Source organism: Myotis myotis, unplaced genomic scaffold (assembly GCF_014108235.1).
Source record: "Myotis myotis isolate mMyoMyo1 unplaced genomic scaffold, mMyoMyo1.p scaffold_m19_p_7, whole genome shotgun sequence".
Lineage (NCBI taxonomy): Eukaryota > Metazoa > Chordata > Mammalia > Chiroptera > Vespertilionidae > Myotis > Myotis myotis.
In genome coordinates this window covers 11,022,291-11,045,441 of record NW_023416379.1, presented here as the reverse complement: position 1 = coordinate 11,045,441, position 23,151 = coordinate 11,022,291, and the positions used below count along the sequence as shown (strand labels likewise).

Here is a 23,151-nt window from a genome sequence, read left to right as displayed (position 1 = left end):
AAGTCAGCAAGCTCTCCAAAGACAGGAAAACAGTAAACTCCATGGGGGTTTTTAAAAATTATGGCGAAAAGTGTAGGGTGAGAAGATATTAAAGTTTCGTAACATGTGTGAATTTATTCTTCTCTCTCCCTTCCCCACATTGTTTCTTGTCATAATGAATTCGCTGCCAAGGAATCACAGAAATGAACTGAAACGTGCTCCCTAAATTGAGACAAGCCCAAATCACTATCCACACTTCATCGAGAATCTTTTTCCTTTTCTCACTTCAGAAGAAACGGCGCCGTTCACTCAAGTTGATGCTTCCCTCTGGAAGCTCCGCCTGCCCAATGCTTCATTTTGGTTTCAGCTCCAGAAGTGATCTGAGGACACCCGTGTGGCTGGAATGCTCTGTTAGCATCCCACCTTTTCTTTTCATTCTTCTGGCTGTTGTTCATTTATTTACTTATAATTAAAGCTGACCTTCTTTGAATTTTCCTTCTATATTGTTTAAGTCATTGACAGAAACTATGTATGTTGTACCTGAAAGCACATTTTATACTGAATAAAATCTTTCCTGGCGACAACCTTTTTTTTAAGTCACAACACACTACTGGCAAACAGGAAGTAGCTAAAAATAATGCTTGAAATATGAACTTGACATATCCTCTTCGGTCCACAGGCACTTCAAACTCAATATGTCCAAACCAAATGCTTCATGAGGCTTTCCCAACAGTCCCAGGTTTCACAATTTCACTGAGAGGTCCTGCCACCCTCTTGCCTCTCACAAAGAGACTTCTTTGTCCTCACTGTCCTCAAATATAACTGTCAGTCTTACACACGCTAATAACTCTTAAACCTTTCTGGAAACCATCATTTCTTTCCATTCTCAGAGTCTCTATTCCAGGCTCTCCTCTCTGGATAAACACAGAAAAATGAACTGATCTTTCTGGTATGACCTCTGCCATCTACTCTCCCTCCACATGTGGTCAGAGACTCTTTCTTCCTAAAACACAGATCTGCCCCTGGAGAAAACAGCAGCCATTTCATGTTCACCCATGCTTGTGTGAAAGTGATCAAAACCGAGTCGCATCAAGCCTTGGCCTCCAGTGGTCAGTCTGCAGGAAACACCAGGGGTAGGGGACCCACCGAGTTGCACCCCGACTGCACAGTCAGCAACATCCAGACTGTGGGAAGCTGTGCAGGCCGAAGGGCCCAGGTCCTTCCATAGATAATTGTAAAAAAATAAAGGGCGGAGGGAAAACTGCTGATATAAATGACATTTTTTTAAAATGAGCAAGACTAAACACGTGCCTAGGATGCACATTTGAATAAACATAAAGAAAACTCCCCACACACAAATCTGATCATGTCACTGCCCTGTGAAAACCCTTCAGTGGCCTCATGGTGCTTGTAAAGAAAGTTCACGTTCCTTCACATGGCGAGCCACGCCTTGCAGCACCTGGTTGTCTACTCAGAGCTTGCTAGTCTCCTCCCTACATTAAATTTCAGTTCCTCAAAAGCACTCTGCTTTCTATGTCACAGTCTCTGAACATCAGTCACTCCTGCTTGGAACATTCCAACATGCTCTCTTCCCCTTTCACTTGGCTGATTCCTATTTGTCCTTCAGGCCCCAGTAGGAAAGCCTCCCCCAGTGCTCCAATTTGGATGAAGCCTTCTCATTACACACTGTACCATCCCTATCATAACATCTATCATATGCATTCACGTTGCCTATTCGTTTGTATCTTCCAGTGGTCAACAACTTAAGGTAATATGTATAACTTGTCCTCAAAATTTTGTATCCCCAATACCTCCCACAATGCCTAGAACAGAATAAGTACACAATAAAATTACATAAAATGAATATGTGCACACATTTATTATAAATTAAAATTGCCTTTGTTGGCATTAATTTATAAGAACACAAAATATAAACAAAGTAATAGTTACAGCAGACTCAATATGCCAGGTACTCCTTTCATTAATCCATTCAGTCCTCTAAACAGCACTAGGAGGTATCATATTTATCACCAATTTACAGGTGAGGAAAGTGAACCATGGAGAAGCCACGAAACATGCTCCAAGTCAAACAGTTCATCAATGGGAGTAGAAGACAGGAGTGTGGCTCCGCAGTCCTCGCCCTGAATGCCAATAAAGTATCACCTCCCAGCATCTAATGTTCCTACTATTCATTTCAAAGATTGAAGAGGTGGCTTTAAAGTAAAAAAAAAAAAAAAAAAAAATACTGAGATTATCTGATAGAGAACATTCGTGAATATGACATACGTGTTTAGATGCTGGGTGCCAAAATCAAAGGATTGGAAGGAGAAAATACCAAGTGCAAGAGGAGCACTTCAAAGAGCAGGTAATGCAAGACCCCCTGGTAAACTAGGTACCAAGACCGGCCTCCAACTTACAGGCTGGCAACAGGCAGGTCCTCAGAGTGAATGTGAGGCTAGGCAGACAGGAGCACCCACAGTGTGCAAGGCACCAAATCAGATTCAAAGTGTATACAGATTCAGGACTTCTGCTCTCGGTAAGTTTAGACTCAATTAGAATAAGAGCATTTACTCCTTCACTTACTGTATCTTATTAGTGCCCTATTTGGCTCTCAGAACTCGATGGCAAAATGTGAGGATGGTGTAACCTCAGTAAGCTTATGGGTCAGTGCAGGAGGCAAACAAATAAACTAAGAATCACAGTACAGGCGAAGCATCCTGTAAGAGCTTTGCTTGGATTCCTTGGCATATCTGGATCACATTAGCCAAGGTATGAGTAGAAAATGGACTTCAGGAAGTTTCTAGAAAGAAGTTTCTTTGGGGCTGCATCTTGAAGACATGGTAAGTAACCCAGTTACTACTGCAAACCAATGAGTCACATGGAAAATAACTATTGGGAATGGAGAGGGGCAGAGGCTAGAGAAAATGTTATGGAGGAGGGAGAAGTTAACTGTATCCTGAAGTCTGGATAGCATTGGAGGGAAAGAAGTAAGAAAGGGGATGGATAAGTCTGGATCCTTGCAGGCAGAAAGGCCAGCTCAGGGCTGGTCTGTAAACGTGTTGCCACCAGGCTGGGCAGAGTTGAAAATGTCACTTCACGTGGTACAAGTGGACCACTGGGGAGATGTACATCAATGTCTGTCAGTGAAAAGCCTAAAACACTAAAATCACAAAATTCTAGAAAAAGCAACTCTAAAAATCTGTAAGCTCTGGATGGAGGCATGTTTTACAGTGATGGTGACAAGTTAACCTTTTTTTTTTTAAACCACCTAAAGATACTTTTTCTTAAAGAGCTCACCCACATTCAGTAAGAACACAAACAACAATAACAAAATGCATTCAGAGTAGCAAGAATGAAGGGCAGAATAAAGGAGGAAGAGAAAAAGGGGAGAATAAAGAGGGGGGAGAGTGACTCAAAAAGGTATGTAAAGAAGTGAATTAAATTTTCTCTTCCACAAACCCACTTGCTCTCCTACCTCGTCTGGGGCATTACTGTGAGGTCATTCACCCAATACAAAACCAAGTACTGTACCATTCTTTACACCCCTTTTCCCTTCACCACTTAAATCTGAGTGTACCTCAGAATTACACAAGGAACTTGTTAAAAGAAATCACTCATTGAGTCTGGGTAGGGCCCCAGAATCTTTTTTTAAAATATATACATATATATATTTATTGATTTCAGAGAGGAAGGGAGAGGGAGAGATAGAAACATCAATGATGAGAGAGAATCATTGATTGGTTGCCTCCTGCATGCCCCCTACTGGGGATCAAGCCCCACAACTCAGGCATGTGCCCTTGACGGGAATCAAACCTGGGACCCTTCAGCCTGCAGGCCGACGCTCTATCCACTGAGCCAAACCAGCTAAGGCAGGAATCTGTCTTTTTCAGACTACCTCTATGTTTCTGATAAAAAGAACCATACTTTGAAAAAACTGTGCCATATCCAATCAATTTCTGTGTAGATTCTCTGTTCTAAATGTCTCTTAAATTCATCCTATGTTCTGACCACCCTACTGTTTTAATTGTGCTTTTCATCTCCTTCCTACACTAATATTATAAGCTTCTTCCACATTGCCTTCTTCCTGATCCCTCACCTCCAAGCCATTCCACACACAAAGCTTCTAAACCACAGGCTTATGTGGGATCAGCAGTGATCAGGCCCCTGACTGTGTCTCCGCCTGCTGTCCTATGCCAGCATGTGGACACTGGAAAGGCAAAGGAAAGAAGGATGAGCAACTGTGTTAAGCGTGGCTAACCCACATTCCCTTGATGTCTATGGCAGAAGAACATGAAGAAGTAAAAGCCATTCTGAGGATAACCAGGGTAAAAGGAACTACCCAGCTTTACGAGACTCCATGGGCATCCTCTGGCCATTATCACTTTCTAGTAGTTACAGCGATCTGTACAGCATTGGTAAGAACTTAATGTCAGCGAGACCCTATCCTTTTTTTTAATCCTCCTCCAAGAATATGTTTTTTATTGATTTTAGAAAAATGAAAGGAGCAATATTGATGTGAAAAAGAAACCGATCAGTTGCCTCCCGTGGGCACCCCAATCAGGGATCAAACCCGCAACCCAGGTATGTGCCCTGACGGGGAACTGAACCCACGATCTTTGGTGCACAGGGTGACACTCCAACCAACTAAGAAGGCTGCCCCACCAGGGCCCCATTCTTTTTTTTATTTGATTTCTCAATTACAGTTTACATTCAATAATATTTTATATTAGTTTCAGGTGTACAACACAGTGGTTAGACAATCATATCCTTTGCAAAGTGATCCCCTGATATTTCTAGTACCTACCTGGCACCATACATAGTTATTATAATATTATTGACTATATTCCCTATGTCGTACTTTACATTCCCATGACTATTCTTGCCGGGAGCCGGTCCATGCTTGCTGTTTCAAGGGACCTGGCATATATGGCATACTGTTCTTAATATGTTTGCTCACCTTCTTGGCACTATGTGTTTTAACCAAGGTCTCTGAGAAAGGTTGTTTCCCCAGGTAGGGATTTTCCCCTGAAGTTAGGGAGGGAATAAAACCTCTTAACTAAGTACCAGGCGGGTAATTAATCACTTTAACTACGAACAATCATGCTTAAGCTACATAATCTTTACTCCCTGGAATGGAGATAAGAAACGCCCTAACCTTTGGAATAGAGATTGATAGGATTGGAATCAACTGGTATAAATACAGATGTAAGAACTCAGAACTTAGAATACAGAGCTTAGAACACAGAACTAAGAACACAGAACCTACTCAGAACCTAGAGACAGAAGAACTTCGCTGGAGAGAACATGGCAAAAGATCCTGGACTGAACCTGACTACAGAAATTGGCAAGAGAACCTAACTAGAACCTGGTGACTGAACCTGGCTGCAGAACCTGGACAGAACCTGGAGAACCTAGCAAGAGAATATGGCTACAGAACCTGGCTGGAGAACCTGGAGAACCTAGCAAGAGAACATGGACACAGAACCTGGCTGGAGATCCAAACCAGAACTTCGCTGGAGATCCAGACCAGAACTTGGCTGAAGATCCTGGCTAGAGATCCTGGATAGGCTGCTGATCAACCGAACGCTGTCTTTGTGTCATTCCTTCTTCGCCGACTCCGTCCACACCTTTGGGGACCCTTGGACCTGCTGGGGTTGGACCCCGGCATATTCTGTAACTAACAATCTGTACTTCTTAATCCCTTCACCTTTTTCATCCAGCCTCCCAACCCCCCACCCTTCTGGCAACCATCAGTCTGTTCTCTATCTATGAGTTTGTTTCTATTTTGTTTGTTTTTTATTTTGTTCTTTAGATCCCACATGTAAGTGAAATCATACGGTATTTGTCTTCCACTGAGTAAGACCTTACACTTTTATTTTTTAGTAAGACTCTATTCTTAAGTGATGTTAAACTGAATAGTTATTTTACTTCATAGATAAAGCCAACTTTAAAAAAAATGATTACAAAGCATTACTGAAATAGAATACAGATATATATATATGTATATATATACATACATATATACATATATATATATACATATATATATATATTAATTACTTGCCAACTAGCATTTTCCCTCAAGATATTGGGCAAGGAATGCACAATATTTAAATAAACACCATGATTGGCAAATTTTTAATAAGAAAATTTTGAGAGCCTAATTGTAAAGCCTATGTTGAACTTGATACATTCATGACTCTGTATATATGGGGTGAAGGGCACTAAGTTAGAACCCAACCAAAAAGAGGAGGAGGATTCCTCTGGCCTTAAGCACAGCTCCCTCAGGCAACTCTGAAAGCCTGCTGTATTTTAAAAGGCAACAAGTGCCCAGCCAATGTGGCTCAGTGGTTGAGCATCGACCTATGAACCAGGAGGTCATAGTTCGATTCCCAGTCAGGGGTACATGTCCAATTGGGGGCTTGATCCTCAGTAGGGGGTATGCAGGAGACAGCTAGTCAATGATTTTTCTCTCATCATTAATGTTTCTCTCTCTTTTTCCTTCCTCTCTGAAATCAATAAAAATATATATTAAAAAAATAAAAGGCAACAAGTGACCTTAAAAGGGCAGGATGTAGGAGAGAGCGAGTCACCCATCATTGAAATGTGTTGAAGGTCAGACCAAATAATGCATCTTGGAGTCAAACAGCAAACAGATGCCATAAGCAAAATTAACTTTGGACTTCTATTCAATTGTGCATTATCACTCTTGTACAGTATCTTCAATTAGTTGTTAGAAAGAAGCATTATTAAACTGCTTTATCGTCACTTGACCTGAAATAGATGGAGCACAATTTGCCTGTTGTGTGCTGAACAATCACCCTGAGATGCTCAGCTAACCTGCAGAGCTGACTGTACCTCTCCCTTAGCAACTTTTCACAGGCTTCCCCCTGCCACAGGTCACCTGACCTCCACCCTTGCTCTATGTCTTCACTTGGAATGATGCTGGCAACAGCCTGCTTATTAAATGGCGTTCAAGGTGGGAATTCCCGCCCTGACTGGTTTGGCTCAGTGGATAGAGCGTCGGCCTGCGGACTGAAAGGTCCCAGGTTCGATTCCGGTCAAGGGCATGTACCTTGGTTGTGGGCAAATCCCCAGTAGGGGGTGTGCAGGAGGCAGCTGATTGATGTTTCTCTCTCATCGATGTTTCTAACTCTCTATCCCTCTCCCTTCCTCTCTGTAAGAAATTAATAAAATATATTAAAAAAAAGAGAAGGGAATTCCCAATGGCCAGGTTCCTAAAACATGTGTTTCTATCCACGTTAAAGAATGTGGTCATCATTCAAAACCTTGTAGTCACTAGTTTTTAACCTTTTGCTTCCAAGGTTCTGAAGCAAAGTAAAAGGAGTTAACTTCCTTTAGATCACAGAATGAAAGGAACAGAGGAAAAGAGAGGCAGAAAGGAAAGGAGAAAGAGTAAAAGGAAGGAAAAACATGAATGAGAACAAGCCAGGGGAGTTGGGGGCTGTGTTTTCTGAGAGCCCAGCAATTGTTACCAGGGGTCCCCTGGATCTGTTTCTTTGAATGCAGTGGATTCCAGGTGCATTCTGGGAGAGGCCTCCTAGTCCTCACCACTGTAAAGTTTGAGAGGAAACCCTGACCTTTCACTCACAGTGCTGTAGCTCCACATGTCAGGGCCCGCTACATCCTCCCGGACTTTTGATTCCCAGCCTTAACGTGCAAACTAGAAAAGTAAAAAGCCTGCAGAACAGTTGTAGAGAAAACTGCCTTGGGAGCCGAGCAGGGCATGCTGAGGGAGACAGGCGCAATCTTCATTTGGGAATGTGCAGGAGTAAACCGGATGGTTCCTTTCACTATGCCAGAGGCTTTTCTTTCTTTCTTTCTTTCTTTTTTCTCTCTCTCTTTCCTTTATTATTTTCTTTTGCAAATACATCCTCAGAGGTCACTCTCCAGAAATTTGCAAGTCACAGGTAAGGATTTAATATGCAGTCTGTTGCGAATAAAAATATAATTACTTCTCTGTCCGAAAGTTCAACTTTCTTTGTTTCCCTCACCAGTTCTGATTTCCTGTCGCTGACTGGCTCCAATGCAAGGGTGAAGTAATTTCTTTCCTCTGTGATTTATTTGCTGACGATAAGTAAGCAAAAATGCCATAAAGAAGGGAGAAAGAATGATTCACAACAAATACTTCTCAAAAGCACAACTCCAGAGTGACTGAGTAGGTAAAATGCAGTACTGTGTAGCAAGAACTTAACAAGAATAAAGCTGCATATTTGTATGTATTTCTGTGTACTGATAGTAAACTTGATAAAACTGTGTTCCAGGCACATAACGCCCAGAGCTTTACATGCATTACTTTATTTAATCCTTGGGACAATCTTAAGTGGGAAGAATCATCCACATTTTATAGATGAAGAGCCTCAGGCTTGCAGAAGAGTTACGGAACCTGCCAAAGGACACCTGGTTAATACAATCACAGAGTCAAGATGCAAGTGCACCTCTGCCTCCACAGACCGCTATGCTTGGCCTGCTCCCCACAGTTTACGATGCTTACAGAAAAGCCCCCAAAAGCCTGCAGCTTGGAAGTGCACACAAGATAACTGTACACCATCAACCAGAACAACAAATCCTCTCTGCTACAGTCCTCACTTAAATCTCTCTGAAATGCTTTCATCTCTTCATATTATTTTTTAATGTATTTTTTATTGATTCCAGAGAGGAAGGGAGAGGGAGAGAGAGATAGAAACATCAACGATGAGAGAGAATCATTGATTGGCTGCCCCCTGCACACCCCACACTGGGGATTGAGCCTGCAACCAGGCATGTGCCCTGACCGGGAATCGAACCGAGACCTCCTGGTTCATAGTAGGTCGACGCTCAACCACTGAGCCACGCTGGCTGGGCAATCAATCTCTTCATATTATTAAGTAAAATATGGTCAACTTAACTGTACTTTTCTATAGTGACTCAGGGTTTGTAGTGTTTCCCAATAACTATTTGAGTGAGTTTTGTTTGCTTTCAGCTGTAGAAGATTACTGTAGAAACTTGCCAAGGGCTGTAATGTCAAGCTCACAACTCAATCAAGGACTAGGATGAGATACACACGAATAGGGAGGCTCCCGAATAGATAGGCAGGCATTTCATTTTTCTACATATACAAAATTCTACGGAAGGAGTAGGCTAGACTAGGGGGGAAATGGTGGCCTGTGTCTGAACCTTATGTTCGTCCCTTCCACCTCCACCTGGTTTTCAGGAACCTGACTGTGGAGATCCTCCATCCAGGGATGCTACAGTATTCATTCGTTCACTAGACAGATATAGACTTGATGTGGAGGATACACACATGAGCAGAACAGACATAGTCCTGCCCTCAGTCTAATCTTGTGTAAAAAGAACAGCACTGTACAACTCATCACATATGTGCTGTATGGGTGCTCCTGGCACTAGGGTGAAGATTCTTCATGAAAACCCCAAGGGAAATTTCTATCTGATCCTTGGGTCCAGAATAGCATCTCTGCAGAGTAACTGACCTGTTTTCAATTCCACGGACACTGTTTGCTAAAAACTAACTGAGCCTACTTTCCTTGCTGCTAAAAATCTCAGGGTCCACCTGTGGCCCGCCCATGGCATAGAAGAAGCATTTCAGCTACTGTCTCACTCCCAGTCCAGTTGATGTCCCTAACCTTTTATCCCTCCTTTTCTTTCCCAGCTACTTCAAATTTGATTCTTGTAGTTTATGTTTCCTTAATGTTTCTTCTGAGGGAAAGGCACAGTAGAAATAAGTAAATACAAATATGCATAAATATTTTAAAAATTTTAGGAAAGTAGAGTACTATGTGCTAACTCCAAAAACTCATCCTAGAAACTGACTTTATGGACATCCCTTTAAATCTCCACTAAGAACTTCTTTTATTATTTTCCTACCTTAAAGTTTAAGCTGTTGAGTGGGGAAAAAAGATGAAAGATTTTTAGTTATTTGGAGATCAATTGTGCTCTTTTTCTTAACTATGTCAGAACTGAATGCACAAAGCAACCATTTATAAATGAGAATACCTCCATGTGCCAATTGGCCTAACACAGAACTTGTCCTAGTAACTAGGTGACATTATATAAAAACGTGAATTCATTTTAAGTGCAATAAAACGCATTTTGTATTGTTACCAGCCCCAGATCTATGATCTCAGCTCATTAAGTGTACTTAAAGTGGTTGCATATTGAATTCTGGCCACGCTTTTACCTAACACAGAGCCAACTGCAACCCAAATCCCAACTCTCATGTGGAAGATGAGATCTATGAGGGAGAAGGGGCTTCATTCAAAAATCAAAAATATTATTTGTTGTGTGAAAAATAATTGGCCATTTTATACATATTGGTTAAAATATCTTTTAAAATTTGATTTTTAGAACTAAGAGCAAGCTTAAAGTACTGTTACTTTTATTGTTATGAAGAACGTTTCAGCATTAGCAGAAGACAGTTCAAAGGAGAGAGCTTTTGCAACAGGATGTGGGCATCTCTGCAAAAGCTGACACAGAACACAGAGTCTCATCTCTGTGGTATCAATCACCACCATCATCATCAATCTATCAGATTTCCTTTCAACTTTGTAGTACATTGGACACATGACAACATCAGTAGAATTAGGTAACATTTCCCATTTAGCTTTTCTTTTATAATGGCCCAAGATTCATAAATAAGTGAATCTATATATATGGTCTTTCAGATCTTTATTTACAAAATATTCAAATGACATGAACCACATGAATACACCTGTATTCATGCTAAACTCAGATATAGTTCCTTCTAATACCAGACAAAAGACACATCATTGTCCCTTTCTCGTAAGCCTTCCTCACTGGCATTAGCATCAGATTCTTAGATGCATGAAGGGCCCAGGGGAGCATTGCTGAAAGTTTAATGCAATAAAGCGAAAAGGAAAATTTTATGAGTTACACAGATGTTCTAGTTTTGAGAGCAATCTGAACAAAAATGAGTAAAGTCTCCAAATTAATACCAAATACTATTTCCTTAGAGCCTACATATACCAAATTATAAACCAAACAGGGTCCAGTGCTAAGTAAATAACAGTAACAATAATTATCATAGTTGTCATTTTTCTTATTTACTGTGTGACAGAAACTGTGCTAAGTACTTTACCTCATTTAATCCTAAGAACCCTATGAGGTAGATACCACTGTTACTGTTACTTTATACATCAGAATGCTAAGGCTCAAACAAGGTAAGTAAACTAGTCTGAAGTATAACAGCTGAAGAAGGGGAGCTGGGATTCCAATCGAGGCCATGTGACTACAGACCTGGCACTTTTCCACTGCACTGGAGTGCAGCGTGAAGCACCTGGTAAGTTCGTAATGACGGGACACTCATTTCTGAGGAGAGGATATAGGCCTTGCTTAGCTTTCAAATACCCAATGTTGGCCCCCCTTCTGAGTCCCCAGCATCCTGCACTGGGTATGACATACAACAGATGCTCAATAAATGTTGATTAAGTCAATGAACACAATTTAGTGGTTTTCGAAACAGTAGGAATGTTCTTCAAGGAAAATGGCAAATATAGTAAGTTTGATGAAGCCTTGTAGAAAGCTTTACTTAAAAATTCCAAAATATGAATTACTGATTGTTGATTTTTTGTAAATAAGAATTAGTCTCCCCCCAGCCCCCAAAAAAACCAAATATAGGTGAACCTATCCTAAGACAATGACCATACCCACAATATACTTCTCTGTGCATAATGGGGACATATGATTTAGTTTATTTAAAGAGACAGTTGAACTAGAAAAACATCTAACAGTGTTTTAAATTGTCAAAAAGTGATTATGTTCAACTACAAATTTAAATGAGAATTTAAGAGTCTAGGGATTAGGTGTGGCAGCTTTTAGAAAGTTAAAATTTCCACAAAATGATTAAAAAACACAGCCTAGTAATAGTACTTGCCAAGACAAAATGTTCCAGTAGCTCAAATTTTTATGCTAGGATCACTTCTGGAGCTAGAAACTAGATGTAAAAGTAAATTCTCAATTTGTGACCTTCATCTTCTAGGAGGTCAAGCAAAAGAAGTCAATTGTTCAGTTCTATTAAGTCACAGACTGGTTTACACGTTACTGGATAATGGCATAGGGTTATACCCATTTTTATCAATATTACCATGAATAAAGTACTAGCCCTCTAGTAAATTTCTACACATCTCCAAAACCAAGTAAATCTAAGCCTGTAGAAACTATGTAAAACTTTTCATTTTTATATGAAGTCAGTTATTCTCCTTTTATGATAAGAGTCTAATCCTCTCTATTAACAACATTCATTCAAGCTGACATTTACATGCCTGAATGTTTATATTATAGTAAATAAAACTGCACTAGTCATTCAATTCTTTTAATGTTTTTATATTTGTGCTAAAATAATCTCCATTAAGGAAATGATACTTCCTAGTCAACTACTCTTTTATGAGGTCAAATAGATGACTTTTTACAGTAACTATATCTCTGGAACAATTTCACCAGTATCTTAATCTGTCAAATTTCACTATGTATATAAAAAAAGGGTTGGTGAGGAGAGCTTTAAAAAAAAAGTACCCTTATAAGACAACAAAGTTTTCTTTCTAAATAAATATGCTTGCCAGATTTAACTAATTACACAATGTCAGGTAATTATAACATGTGATAATAATATAATCTTATAACTCAACTATCAAATAAAATTTCATACATCTTTTATATTCTTTCTTGGTGTCAATAAAATAAGATCAGTTAATTAGTGCCAAAGTCAGAAACTACTGCATACATGGTTCAGCTATGAAACAAATTTTTTTTAAAAAGGTTCTTTTCTATCTAAAATATTGTAAAAGCTTCACAATGACTAGACATATCTAACTAAGAAGTCTTAAAAAGTCAGCTCTGTTAGGGATTTAATGACAACTCTTCCATAATCTTTTTCATTTAGAAAATCCTTCAAACTCTATAAGCAAACAACAGTCGTTACCTTACTAGCAGAAATTTAGAAAGAATTAAGTTTATTTGCCCTATTGGCAAAACTCAGGAAGCTTGCAAACTATACCATTCCTCACCCCTATGAAATGCAAGATGTAATTCATGGGAGATCTAATTCATCACAGCATCAAATACATTCACTGAGTTTTCTAAGCACTTAACAATGAGTTCTCTCTAGCCCTATGACAAGTAGCAGTTTATGTAATTTTAAAAGGATATTATATAGTTTGTAATTTTTTTTAGTGTAACTGAGCCATGCATATGTGTTAAGACATAGCTTAAGTAAGATTACATAGATTCTCTAATTTAATCTACTCATCCATATCTTTTGGAAACAAATTATAAACAAATAAAGTTAAACTAATCAAAAGGAGAGAGGAAGTCTGTCCTCAAATCTTGAATTTTTGAAAGTAAATTATTACATAACTAGAAAGCTGGTGCATGAAATTTGTGCACTCGAGGGGAGGGGGGTTCCCCCAACCTGGCCTGTGCCCTCCCACAGTGCGGGAGCCCCACAATCAATCACCCCAAAGAAGTAGGCCCCACCCACCCATCTGGGGCTCCTTGATGGATTGCCCCAAAGAGCTGGGGGTCCCGCCTCTGCACCGCACACGCAGCATCAAGTCCCTGCCCACCCATGCGTACCCCCTGCACACGCAGCCTCCTGGTGATGGATTGTTACGGCATGAGGGCATCACGGCATGAGGGTGTCACAACCACATAGGCTTTTATTAGTATAGATACGAATTCCTTACACAATTACACTACAACACTAGTTTTCCTACAGGTTTGGCTAATTTGCTGGCAACTGGATAAGAACTTGTTTACAGACTACAAAATAATCCCATCACATTTACTTTTAGCTCCTATCATAAAAATAGATTTTAATTGCCTGAAATTTCTTGCTGCATAGAAGTTGAACCACTGTGTGTGTGTGTGGGGGGGGGGGGGGGGTTTGCGGGTCAATCAGAACCTACAGCCAGATGACAGTAATGTGTACTTTTTAAACAAGATGAGAAAAATTCTCAACAATCAAAATGTTACTGTTTATTCAATCCAACAAATTACTTTTTCTTTGGTTAGGTTGTATCTAAATATTTTCCCTCTAACTTTAAACATGGGAGTTACTAGCCTTTTTGAAACTATAGACGTTGGATAAGCCACTGACAACACAAATAACAAGCAAGTCCTTTCATTCTCTCACTCACACACACACACACACACACACACACACACACACACACACACAAACAAGTATGTGAAAATCTGGCCTCTTGAGATTTCATCTGAGTATAAATTCGTTTCTTTAAATTGCAGAGTTAATACAGGAAGAAGAAAAAGACAAAAATCTACCAACTAGGCTGAGCTGCCATCCTCTCCATGTAGTCTTTGGCCATGTCTCGGGCTTCGATGTTCTCAGGATACAGCACACAGAACATCGCCAAGGCACCCAAGTTGTTGCCGTAAATTTCATTCCAGCGGGCACTGAAGTCCTTGGGATCCCAGGGGGGCAGGTACTCCAAGGGGCTGGACAGCATGGTGTGCACAGCCTCGGTGAGCCGGGCGGCGATGTGCTCGTGGGAGCTGGTGGCCCTGAGCTGGAGCTCCGCCACCTCCGCCCGGGAGAAGTACAGCATCGGGTGGCTGTCATAGTTGGCGTTGGTGAAGGGGATCATGACTTCTGGGTTCTCGTCAGTGATGTAGGCTGACACGGAGCAAAGTAAAGCTATGAAAAACACACTGGGAGCCCCCCGTGTGTGAGTCCTCATCGTGGCATCAGATCTCCAAACCTCCAAGGCAGCCAAACCATCTTCGAAAGATACTGCAGGAGGAAAACAAGAAAAGAAGGACATATCAACCAAGGAAACACGGCAAAGTAGAAGCATATGGCAGGTAGTGAACTCACTAGGAAAAGGTCCAAGGATTGAAAATTTAGATATTTTTTAAAACAATGAAATTTGAACTAGGAAGATACTTACTGAAACTTAATAATTTAAAGTCAATTAATCAGCTATTTAATTAATTAGGTACGATACATCAGACATGTATACACTGTGGAAAACAGAACTTTGGACTTGGGAAAACAGTATAATACTTGCAGTAAGGAGGCATTCTTGTCACATTTTTGTCACGCTAAAAGTTTAGGCTTGATGGTTATTTTTTAGCCACTAATATGAAAACCACATTCACCAAAAGCTAGTGGTGAAATGCCATCTGGGAATCTGAATGGACATTAGGAAAAAATGGAAAATCCTGTCTTGCTTAGCAGAGCCTCCTTCACTCTGACCTCTCCTGCTTCCTAACATTCTATATTCTGGACTGAGGGTTAGGATCAATACATCTATAAGAATGCAAGCAGACAAAATATTATGAGTAAAGCTAAACATCCTCACTGCGTCCACAGAAGGTGGAACAGAGAAGACAAAAGCAGGGAAAACGTCTGCTGGGCCCGCGCAACCCCTGGACTGACAGCACGAGCATGAGGGCAAGACCTGGCCGGGGCTTGCTGGGACTGGAAGCTGGCACGCCTTCATTCAGAAAACAAGATCCCAGAATCAAAAGGCTAGAATAACACGTGGGCATTTCCCCCTATTATTTGAAACTACTGTCTACTTTTCCATTTTGCATATGGGATTTCGGTTTCATTCAGTAAGTCAGACATTTAAACCAAACTCACATATTTTAACTACTTAATTTTCTTAAAAGTCCTTTTTTTTCAGTGGCAGCTTTGCTCACAGGTTAAAAGAATGTCTTTCAAATGTAGGAACATTAAAAAAAAAAAGGAACCTCAGCATAGTCCTAGTCTATGTCTCACATCTGGGATAAAGCACACATTAAATCCCCTAGAGCAACGTCAGGGAATTCTTAAAATTCTTCAGAGGGGAAAGGTTATAGAAAGCAGACCAGTAAAAGACAGTTTTATGTAAATAATGAACAGTAGTTTTCAATTATTAAAGGGGAAAACTGATGGAGAAAAAATCAACCTCCCCAGCTGAACATCAACTATTTTTCCAAGAAAAAACTGTCTCAGCACATCCAGAAGAAAGGAAACCAAGGATTTAACACACATCAGAGATCAATCCCGATTCCCAACTTGCTGACTCTCCAAGAGAAGGGCAATATGGCATCCCCTGTGGATGCTGCCGTAAGTCCTAGCATTCTTTATATTTCTGAACGTGCTTTAGACTTTCTGTACCGTAATGACATCAATGGCAGTGGTTTGGTAAAGCATTTTAGATTTACTTCAAGAGGAGAATTTGTGGTGAATTAAAAAAAAATATATCAGTATAGGCATGCTAAATAAAATATATAAAAGAGAAATAACTCTAGGACTCTGCCCATATTATGTCTAGCACCCAAAGCTTCAAGGCAGCTGTCTGGATCCTTCAAGGTCAGAGACCTGGCCAAAAGAAATAATCGGCTGTGGTTGTGTCTAAGAAGGGGTGTGGTTCTCTGGCAACACAGAGATGTGGCTGGGTCTGAAGTAATGCTCAGTCCCCACTGCCCCCTCCCCCTAACACCAGGTTTATTTCTTGCTCTTTTCAGAGGACAATCATGCTAACAAACTTTTTAAAAGCCTGTATATATTAAATCCCCCAAAGTCTAAGAATGAATGCAGACATCAATACAATGAACACTGGGGGGGCTTAGGTACCCAGAGTGAGGATGGGTTAGAAGTTTCTCCTTTAACTGACCCCTACATGCATAGAGCAGAAGATCTGTCTGCTACTGGTGTTTGAATGTGTACCTCAAGTTCTAGCAGGGGGTGACTTGGGTTATGAGGTGGGTGGGGTGATAGCTATGTATAGACTAGAAATTCCCTATTTCAGACTCTGTACAAACATTCCCTAAAGGTGCTTAAGGCTGATTGGTTTTAAGCTTTTTTTCTTCCCTTAGGCATCTAATCCCCCTAGCTAGGTCCAGGGTCATTGACATAGTCAAGGCTGCTCCAGACAGTCCCTCACAATCTGAGACTCATACTCTGAGCCCAGCCACTTCTGCCACATTGCTTCCCGTTGGGTAGGCTGTGCCCGAGTAGTGTTTAAACAAGGAGAGTTGCTTCTGAGGCACAGAACCTCATTAAGATGTTGTTTTGGGAATGATGCCATCTCAATATGCCAACTGAAGAAGGTTCCCTAGTTTTTACTTCAAATTCATGGGAGGGTGTCAGGGCAGCGAGGCTGTGCGTTACCGCACATGTAAAACGTTAATTCTTGTTGGGATTCCATGTGGGCCAAGGCAGAGCCCACAGAAATTCTGCAGAATGATCTTCGATGAAGACTGCCTGCGGGGAGAAAAACCCACAGCATTCATCGCGGCGTAAGTTGTGTGCTGCCCCCCTCATATCACACTCCACGTGCCCAGCCCCCCCCCCCCCCCCCCCCCCCCGGTGCTCTCCCAGCTTCTAAGGCCCTTGTTGCTCTACCCAAAGAGCTCATTTCTGCTGTATCTGGCACATAGCTGTATGCGTTGGGTTGTTTCAGCTGTTTATATGCTGCGCCTCACAGAAGACAGGACCATAGCTTCCTCTTTGCATCACAGCGCTTAGCACTGTGCCTGACACAGAAAAGGCAGCTCATAAACTCTGGCTGAACTGAGCTAACTCCTGGGCTTAGAGCTGGCAGGGTAGATATGATCGCTAAAATCAACAAGAAGAAACCTTAGTTCCTCTTATTTGAAGCCAACCCAAGTTTAGAATTTTTCAGAAAAAAGTCTGCTAGGAAACCCACAGAGGGAAACATAAGATCTAGAAACTCTACAGCCTAAAAAGTATTGTGTTTTTTGTCAAAAAAAAAAAAAAAAAAAAGGAAAAAAATTAAACCTAACTAAAGTCTAACTCAAACTTGCTTTAGTCTGATAACCTACAGGGAAACCTAATTCCCATCTACCAGCTTAAGTTGATCTAGAAAATTCCATCAAAAAGGCCTTATTTGCAGTCTTTGGGTTCCCCTTTGACCTCTACCCTGACATCCTGTGGACCCACTCTGTAAAGAAAAGAGCTAAAATTAGATGAAAGGAACATTCGTCAAGATAATTTTAGGTGGACTACAGATGGACTGGTCTTATGCTAATTTGACCTACTTATTTCATTAGGAAAAACTATAGCACAACAAACGTGAAATTTCAACAGATATATAAAGTTCTTATTTCTGATATGTTTAAGTATTAAAAGTTTGTGGTCTGTGTTGTTGTTTTTTTAAGTAAATGGATAAGGCAAAATTTGTTGAAGGTGATGCCCTAATGACTGAACTTTGGGAGGTACTGGGAATGCTGAGTGAAACAATGGCCATTAAAGGCAAATGAGTTTACCAGAATGGCCAACTCCCCCTACCACAACACACACACACTCCCCTGGACAAACCATTCTGTACTTTCAGATGTCTGTGGGTGATCTCTCAAGGCATTTTCCACCTCGTTCATTACGGCACAGACGAGCAGAGCCAACTCACTTAAATCTTTAAGTTGCACTTGGCCCAGTTCAAGAAAGAGCATGGCATTTTCAATATGGCAAAAGCACAGGTGACCTCCGCAGCTGACTCTAATAATACAGTTTACCCATAACTCAGTTCTCAGGATGTTTCTGAAAGACTCCATTAGGCCCCATTTCCCCCAAGAGTCATTCCTCTTCTCCTCCACTACAATAGGCTAGCTTTCCCAATCCAGTTTTCTTTCCCATTCTTTTGTCTCCCTCTACAAAGCTCAGAGAGCAAAACATTCCCTAATTTAGACCTAATTAATTAATACAATATAGTCCTTTAAGAATTAACCTGTCACTACAAAATAATTCAGATAGCAATTTGGTCATCTATCCACAATAATCCTAGTTTGGCATTTTGCTTCGGCCAAGCCAAAGGCTATAACAAGCATTTAACAAGATGTCCAAATCTTAAGCAGGTCCTTACACAACAACAATAAACCTAAAATTATTTTGCTTTAGTTCTGGTTCCAACTGTCCACTGTAGCTATTATGATTTCTGACACACAGAGAAATTTTTTTGTGAAATGCTTTTCACATATTTGATCTTTTATTTACAAAAGTTAATGTGGCAAAAGAGTATTAAGAGTTACTATATGCTGTTATTCAGTATCTTAAACTTCAGAGGCAGAACTAGAACCCGAATTTCCTAAATCCTAAGCCAAGGTCCTTTCCTGTAACCAAATATTTAACAATTCAACAACATTTCTGCCATCCCTACACAAGGAAAGCACAGAAAGAGTATGAAAGTGAAAAGAACTGAAAACTAGATTAGTCCATCAAATTTCGAAAATGAAGTGGGTTTCCAAGTGGTCTGGGATTGTTTCAAAATGAAATGCATAGTAGTACAAAAGTTCTTTCAATTCCTCTGGCTTTAGAAAATATAGAAAGTATTAAAACATAATTAAAAATTTTTTTAATATAGAATGCATAAGAATGGAAGAGAGAAATCACCTTGTATAAAGTAAAACATATCCCAAGTTAAGATGGCTTAAAAACCCTTTTCTAATATTCGCCTAAACCCTTTTATAATATATGCCAAAGTCTAACATAATACGAGTCGAGTTGGGCAGACATGAGTATAATCCCAGCTGTGCTACTACTTTTGTTTTGTTTTTAAATATGTTTTTATTGATTTTTAGAGAAAAAGGAAGACAGAGGGAGAGATAGATAAAAACATCAATGAGAGAAACATCAATTGGCTGCCTCCTGCATGACCTCCACAGGGGAATCCTACAACCAGGGCATGTGCCCTGCCCGGGAGTCCAACCCGCAACCTCTTGGTGCATGGGTGGACCCTCAACCACTGAGCAACACTGGGCAGGCTGTCTACTAGTTCTGATCAACTGACTTCTGGTCTCAAAGTTTCTATTCTCTCATTCATAAAATGATCCCAACCTAATGGGAAGATTAAGTACACTTATCACAGACCTTGATATGAAGTAAGAGTTCAATAAAAGGGAAGAAGTTTTAGAAATGTAAAATTGCACTAACCTACCCATAAAATATTTTATTTGAAAGAAAAAGATTATAAGCAAGAGAATCAGAGATGTTAACAGACTACAGCAAGGTCATGCCACTTGGAGACAGCTACAACTTGAACACAATCCTCTTGACTCTTCAACACATCATTCACAGTAAGCTCAACACTCCCAGGAAGGAAAGCATATGACCCTTGAATATTTTCAAGTATTCGTTGGCGGCTTTGCCCCAGAAGAAAAGAGTAACAACAAAATAAACTATTGCTGTATCTGAGTTTGACTGCTTCCCATGGCCGGTGTACAAAAGGTGACTGCTTCTTGCTGTATTCTTTCAAAAGAAAGGCCAAGTGATATAATAGGGACTGGGAAATACTACAATCTCTGGCTGTTTCCAAATAACGAATTTATATTATGGAAGGGACGTGAGTACTTGGGGGACACCTGCTGCCCTTGCCAGAATTGATGCGCTAACCCAGGGGTCGGCAAACTCATTAGTCAACAGAGTCAAATATCAACAGTACAATGATTGAAATTTCTTTTGAGAGCCAAATTTTTTAAACTTAAACTATATAGGTAGGTACACTGTTATTAACTTAATTAGGGTACTCCTAAACTGGCCTTTGCTAAAAACGTCCTCAATCTGATTGAGGTACGTTCGCTGAGGTCGACCCCTTCCAACTCTCCCATCTACACTCGTCTTCTATACTTGTTTCAGACAGACGAGTATGGATGGGAGAGTTGGAAGGGGTCGACCTCAGCGAATGTACCTCAAAACAATGTACCTCCCCAGCGCTGCATCTCCCGTCGCCCCACCGACACCTTCGAACGCCACTTTCTCAAAATAGATTCACCCAGGCCGAAAACCGACTTCTGCACATGGGCCACGAAGTTTCAATCGCACTGTACGTGCGTGTCTGCACGTGGTATTTTGTGGAAGAGCCACACTCAAGGGGCCAAAGAGCCTCATGTGGCTCGCGAGCCACGGTTTGCTGACCACTGCGCAACCTCAATCCAGGGTCTAGCCTTGTTTCAGTCGCTGTCATCAACACCTCAGCTGATCAGCCTAGGAGATGCTCTGCAATGTTAATAAAACTGAAACTCTACTCCCTCAAGATAAATAGAACCAGAATGTCTGCATTCATTTATGAGAAATACAATGATCAAGCAGATTGGGAAATATTGTCGTAACACTGCACAGGAAGTAAAGTTATTAGATAATTGCCTGGTGAACAGGAATCAGAACAAAGGAAGTGGGAAGGGCCTTAGGCTTGGGGCAGCTTAACCAGTCAAGATCACCACCATAACTGCGTTTGAACGGAAGTTGTACTGTCAGCATCTGGGATACCATTAAAAACAACATTTTAAAAATTAACTCGTAATGACATTTAGGAAAGAAGAGCAAATGTACATCCCTACAGCTCCTGCCACCACCCCCACCAAGCTCACCCAAGAGTAGCTGTTCCAGTTTGCCACCCCCAATGGATGGCCCAGGAATTAGTTACATGATTAGGACAGTCAAATGCCTCCCACCCATATTCATAAAACAATCCAACAGACCAGACAGCTGAACGTCCCTGACATCACACCTTCTCCCCTGAAAAATGTGTAGACACTGTAGAAGTTAGCATCTACAACTCCTCCTTCCCCGTTCATGCTTTCATTGAAACCCAAGTTCCCTCCCTCTTTAAGCCTCCAATCTGGGTTTAGGAAAACTCTGATGGCCTGGGCACTCTATACATCCTAACAGAGATGCCTGTTTCCTTCTCTGATCTATTTTAGGATTTAACTCTCAGAGAAACCCTATTCCCAAGTATTTGAGAAACATCTTACCATGGTCGTCTCATACATACTAACCTCACTGTTTCCGCATATTTTAACTAATAGAAGGTACACATTTTAAAAGTTCTCCTGGCTTTTCTATTTCAATTTTATTAAATGTATATTTAGAATAATTTTTTGAAAAGTAATTTTTTTAAATAGCAAAATAAACCTTGTTTTCTTGGTAAATTTTTGTAGTGAAATAAATCGAGCATTATTCTTAAATATGTCAAATCCTAAGAAAACATATGGTTTGGGTACTATACAATCATTCCCTAAAATTATACTCCCTGATGTGTAAAGTCTGTGGACTCAGCCAAAAACAGAAAATTTTTTAAAACCAAGGGCTCTTAATCAAAAAGAAAGTGCCTTTTACTGAGGGCTTATTGTTTCCTTACTTAAGGGTGAAATGAATTATATCTCCCTAAAAAGTCATTTCCAAACAAAAATCCACAATATGAAATTATACCAGACGGAACCCCCAAGAATTTACACACACTACTGGGGGAGTAATTATAACCCTGAACCCACACAGCAAAACCACACTGTATAATGATGGTGTTCACCACCTCCCCACTCAACACTGAGAAACTGCGGGCTAGGTTTGTAAGTTTAAGTGCAGCTCTGTGCAGTCCAAGAACATTTCTACATTGTGCCCAAGGAAGTTTTCCTGCAGGTACCACACTGTCTTCTAATACATCTGAAACTCTCTTCTTTCCTACATCAATGATAGTTGTATAACTTTCTCTTATGAGAAGAAGAATGAATCTGAAGTAAGTTTAAAACGGCCACACATAGTTTCTGGTGTCAAGTCTGAAGGTTCGTTCCATCTCCCATTCACCAGAGACTACTTGAAGGAGTAATGTAGTGGATATCAAACTGGAGGCATTGAGTAGTAGAGCTTCTGCCTGATGCACATTGTTACAAAACCAAGAACCACTAAGATCCAGCTGTTGAGAGAGTGATTGCCTTAGGAAATGTAGAAAGGAAGTTAAATCTGTATCATTTTCATGGAGCCAAAGAGAAAGCAGGGTAGAGGTGGGGAGTCTGCAAAGTCACTGATGCAACTACTGGAGTACGTAATTTTACTTTACAAGGGATGGGAAAAAATGAAATGGTTAGACTATCTAAGATATAAGTAAATTCTAGCTTATCGAGCAGTCTAACACTTGGGCATCTGATTCGTACTTCCTTGTTACGTATTTAATTGATTTTCCACATGGTGTTAGAGTACAATATCCTAAAGTATTTTCAGAATTTTTATTCTGATCTTTTTATCAGACTAATTTAATGTTGAGTATAACTATTTTTGGTATTCTCAATCTTTTCAAAAGTAGTATTTGAAGCATAGGTATTAACTTTTCCAATGTACTGATTTTCAGAATTAGAATATCAATTCCCTATGCTGGGGGTAAGAATTTCTTATAAATATTA

At 40.4% G+C, this 23,151-nt stretch overlaps 1 protein-coding gene across 9 annotated transcripts in view; it reads right to left on the bottom strand.

The window, feature by feature from the left end:
- The window catches only part of DSE (dermatan sulfate epimerase), a 57,973-nt gene that overhangs the window by 16,581 nt on the left and 18,241 nt on the right, over positions 1 to 23,151 (bottom strand). For 8 of the 9 annotated variants that reach the window (XM_036316465.1, XM_036316467.1, XM_036316463.1 and 5 more), the window contains one exon: positions 14,296 to 14,764. In XM_036316465.1, coding sequence (XP_036172358.1) covers positions 14,296 to 14,711 — 416 coding nt within the window. In that variant the 5' untranslated portion in view covers positions 14,712 to 14,764. Of the gene's footprint in view, positions 1 to 14,295; positions 14,765 to 23,151 lie in introns of those variants that run through there. The other variant, XM_036316469.1, reaches the window with a different exon arrangement.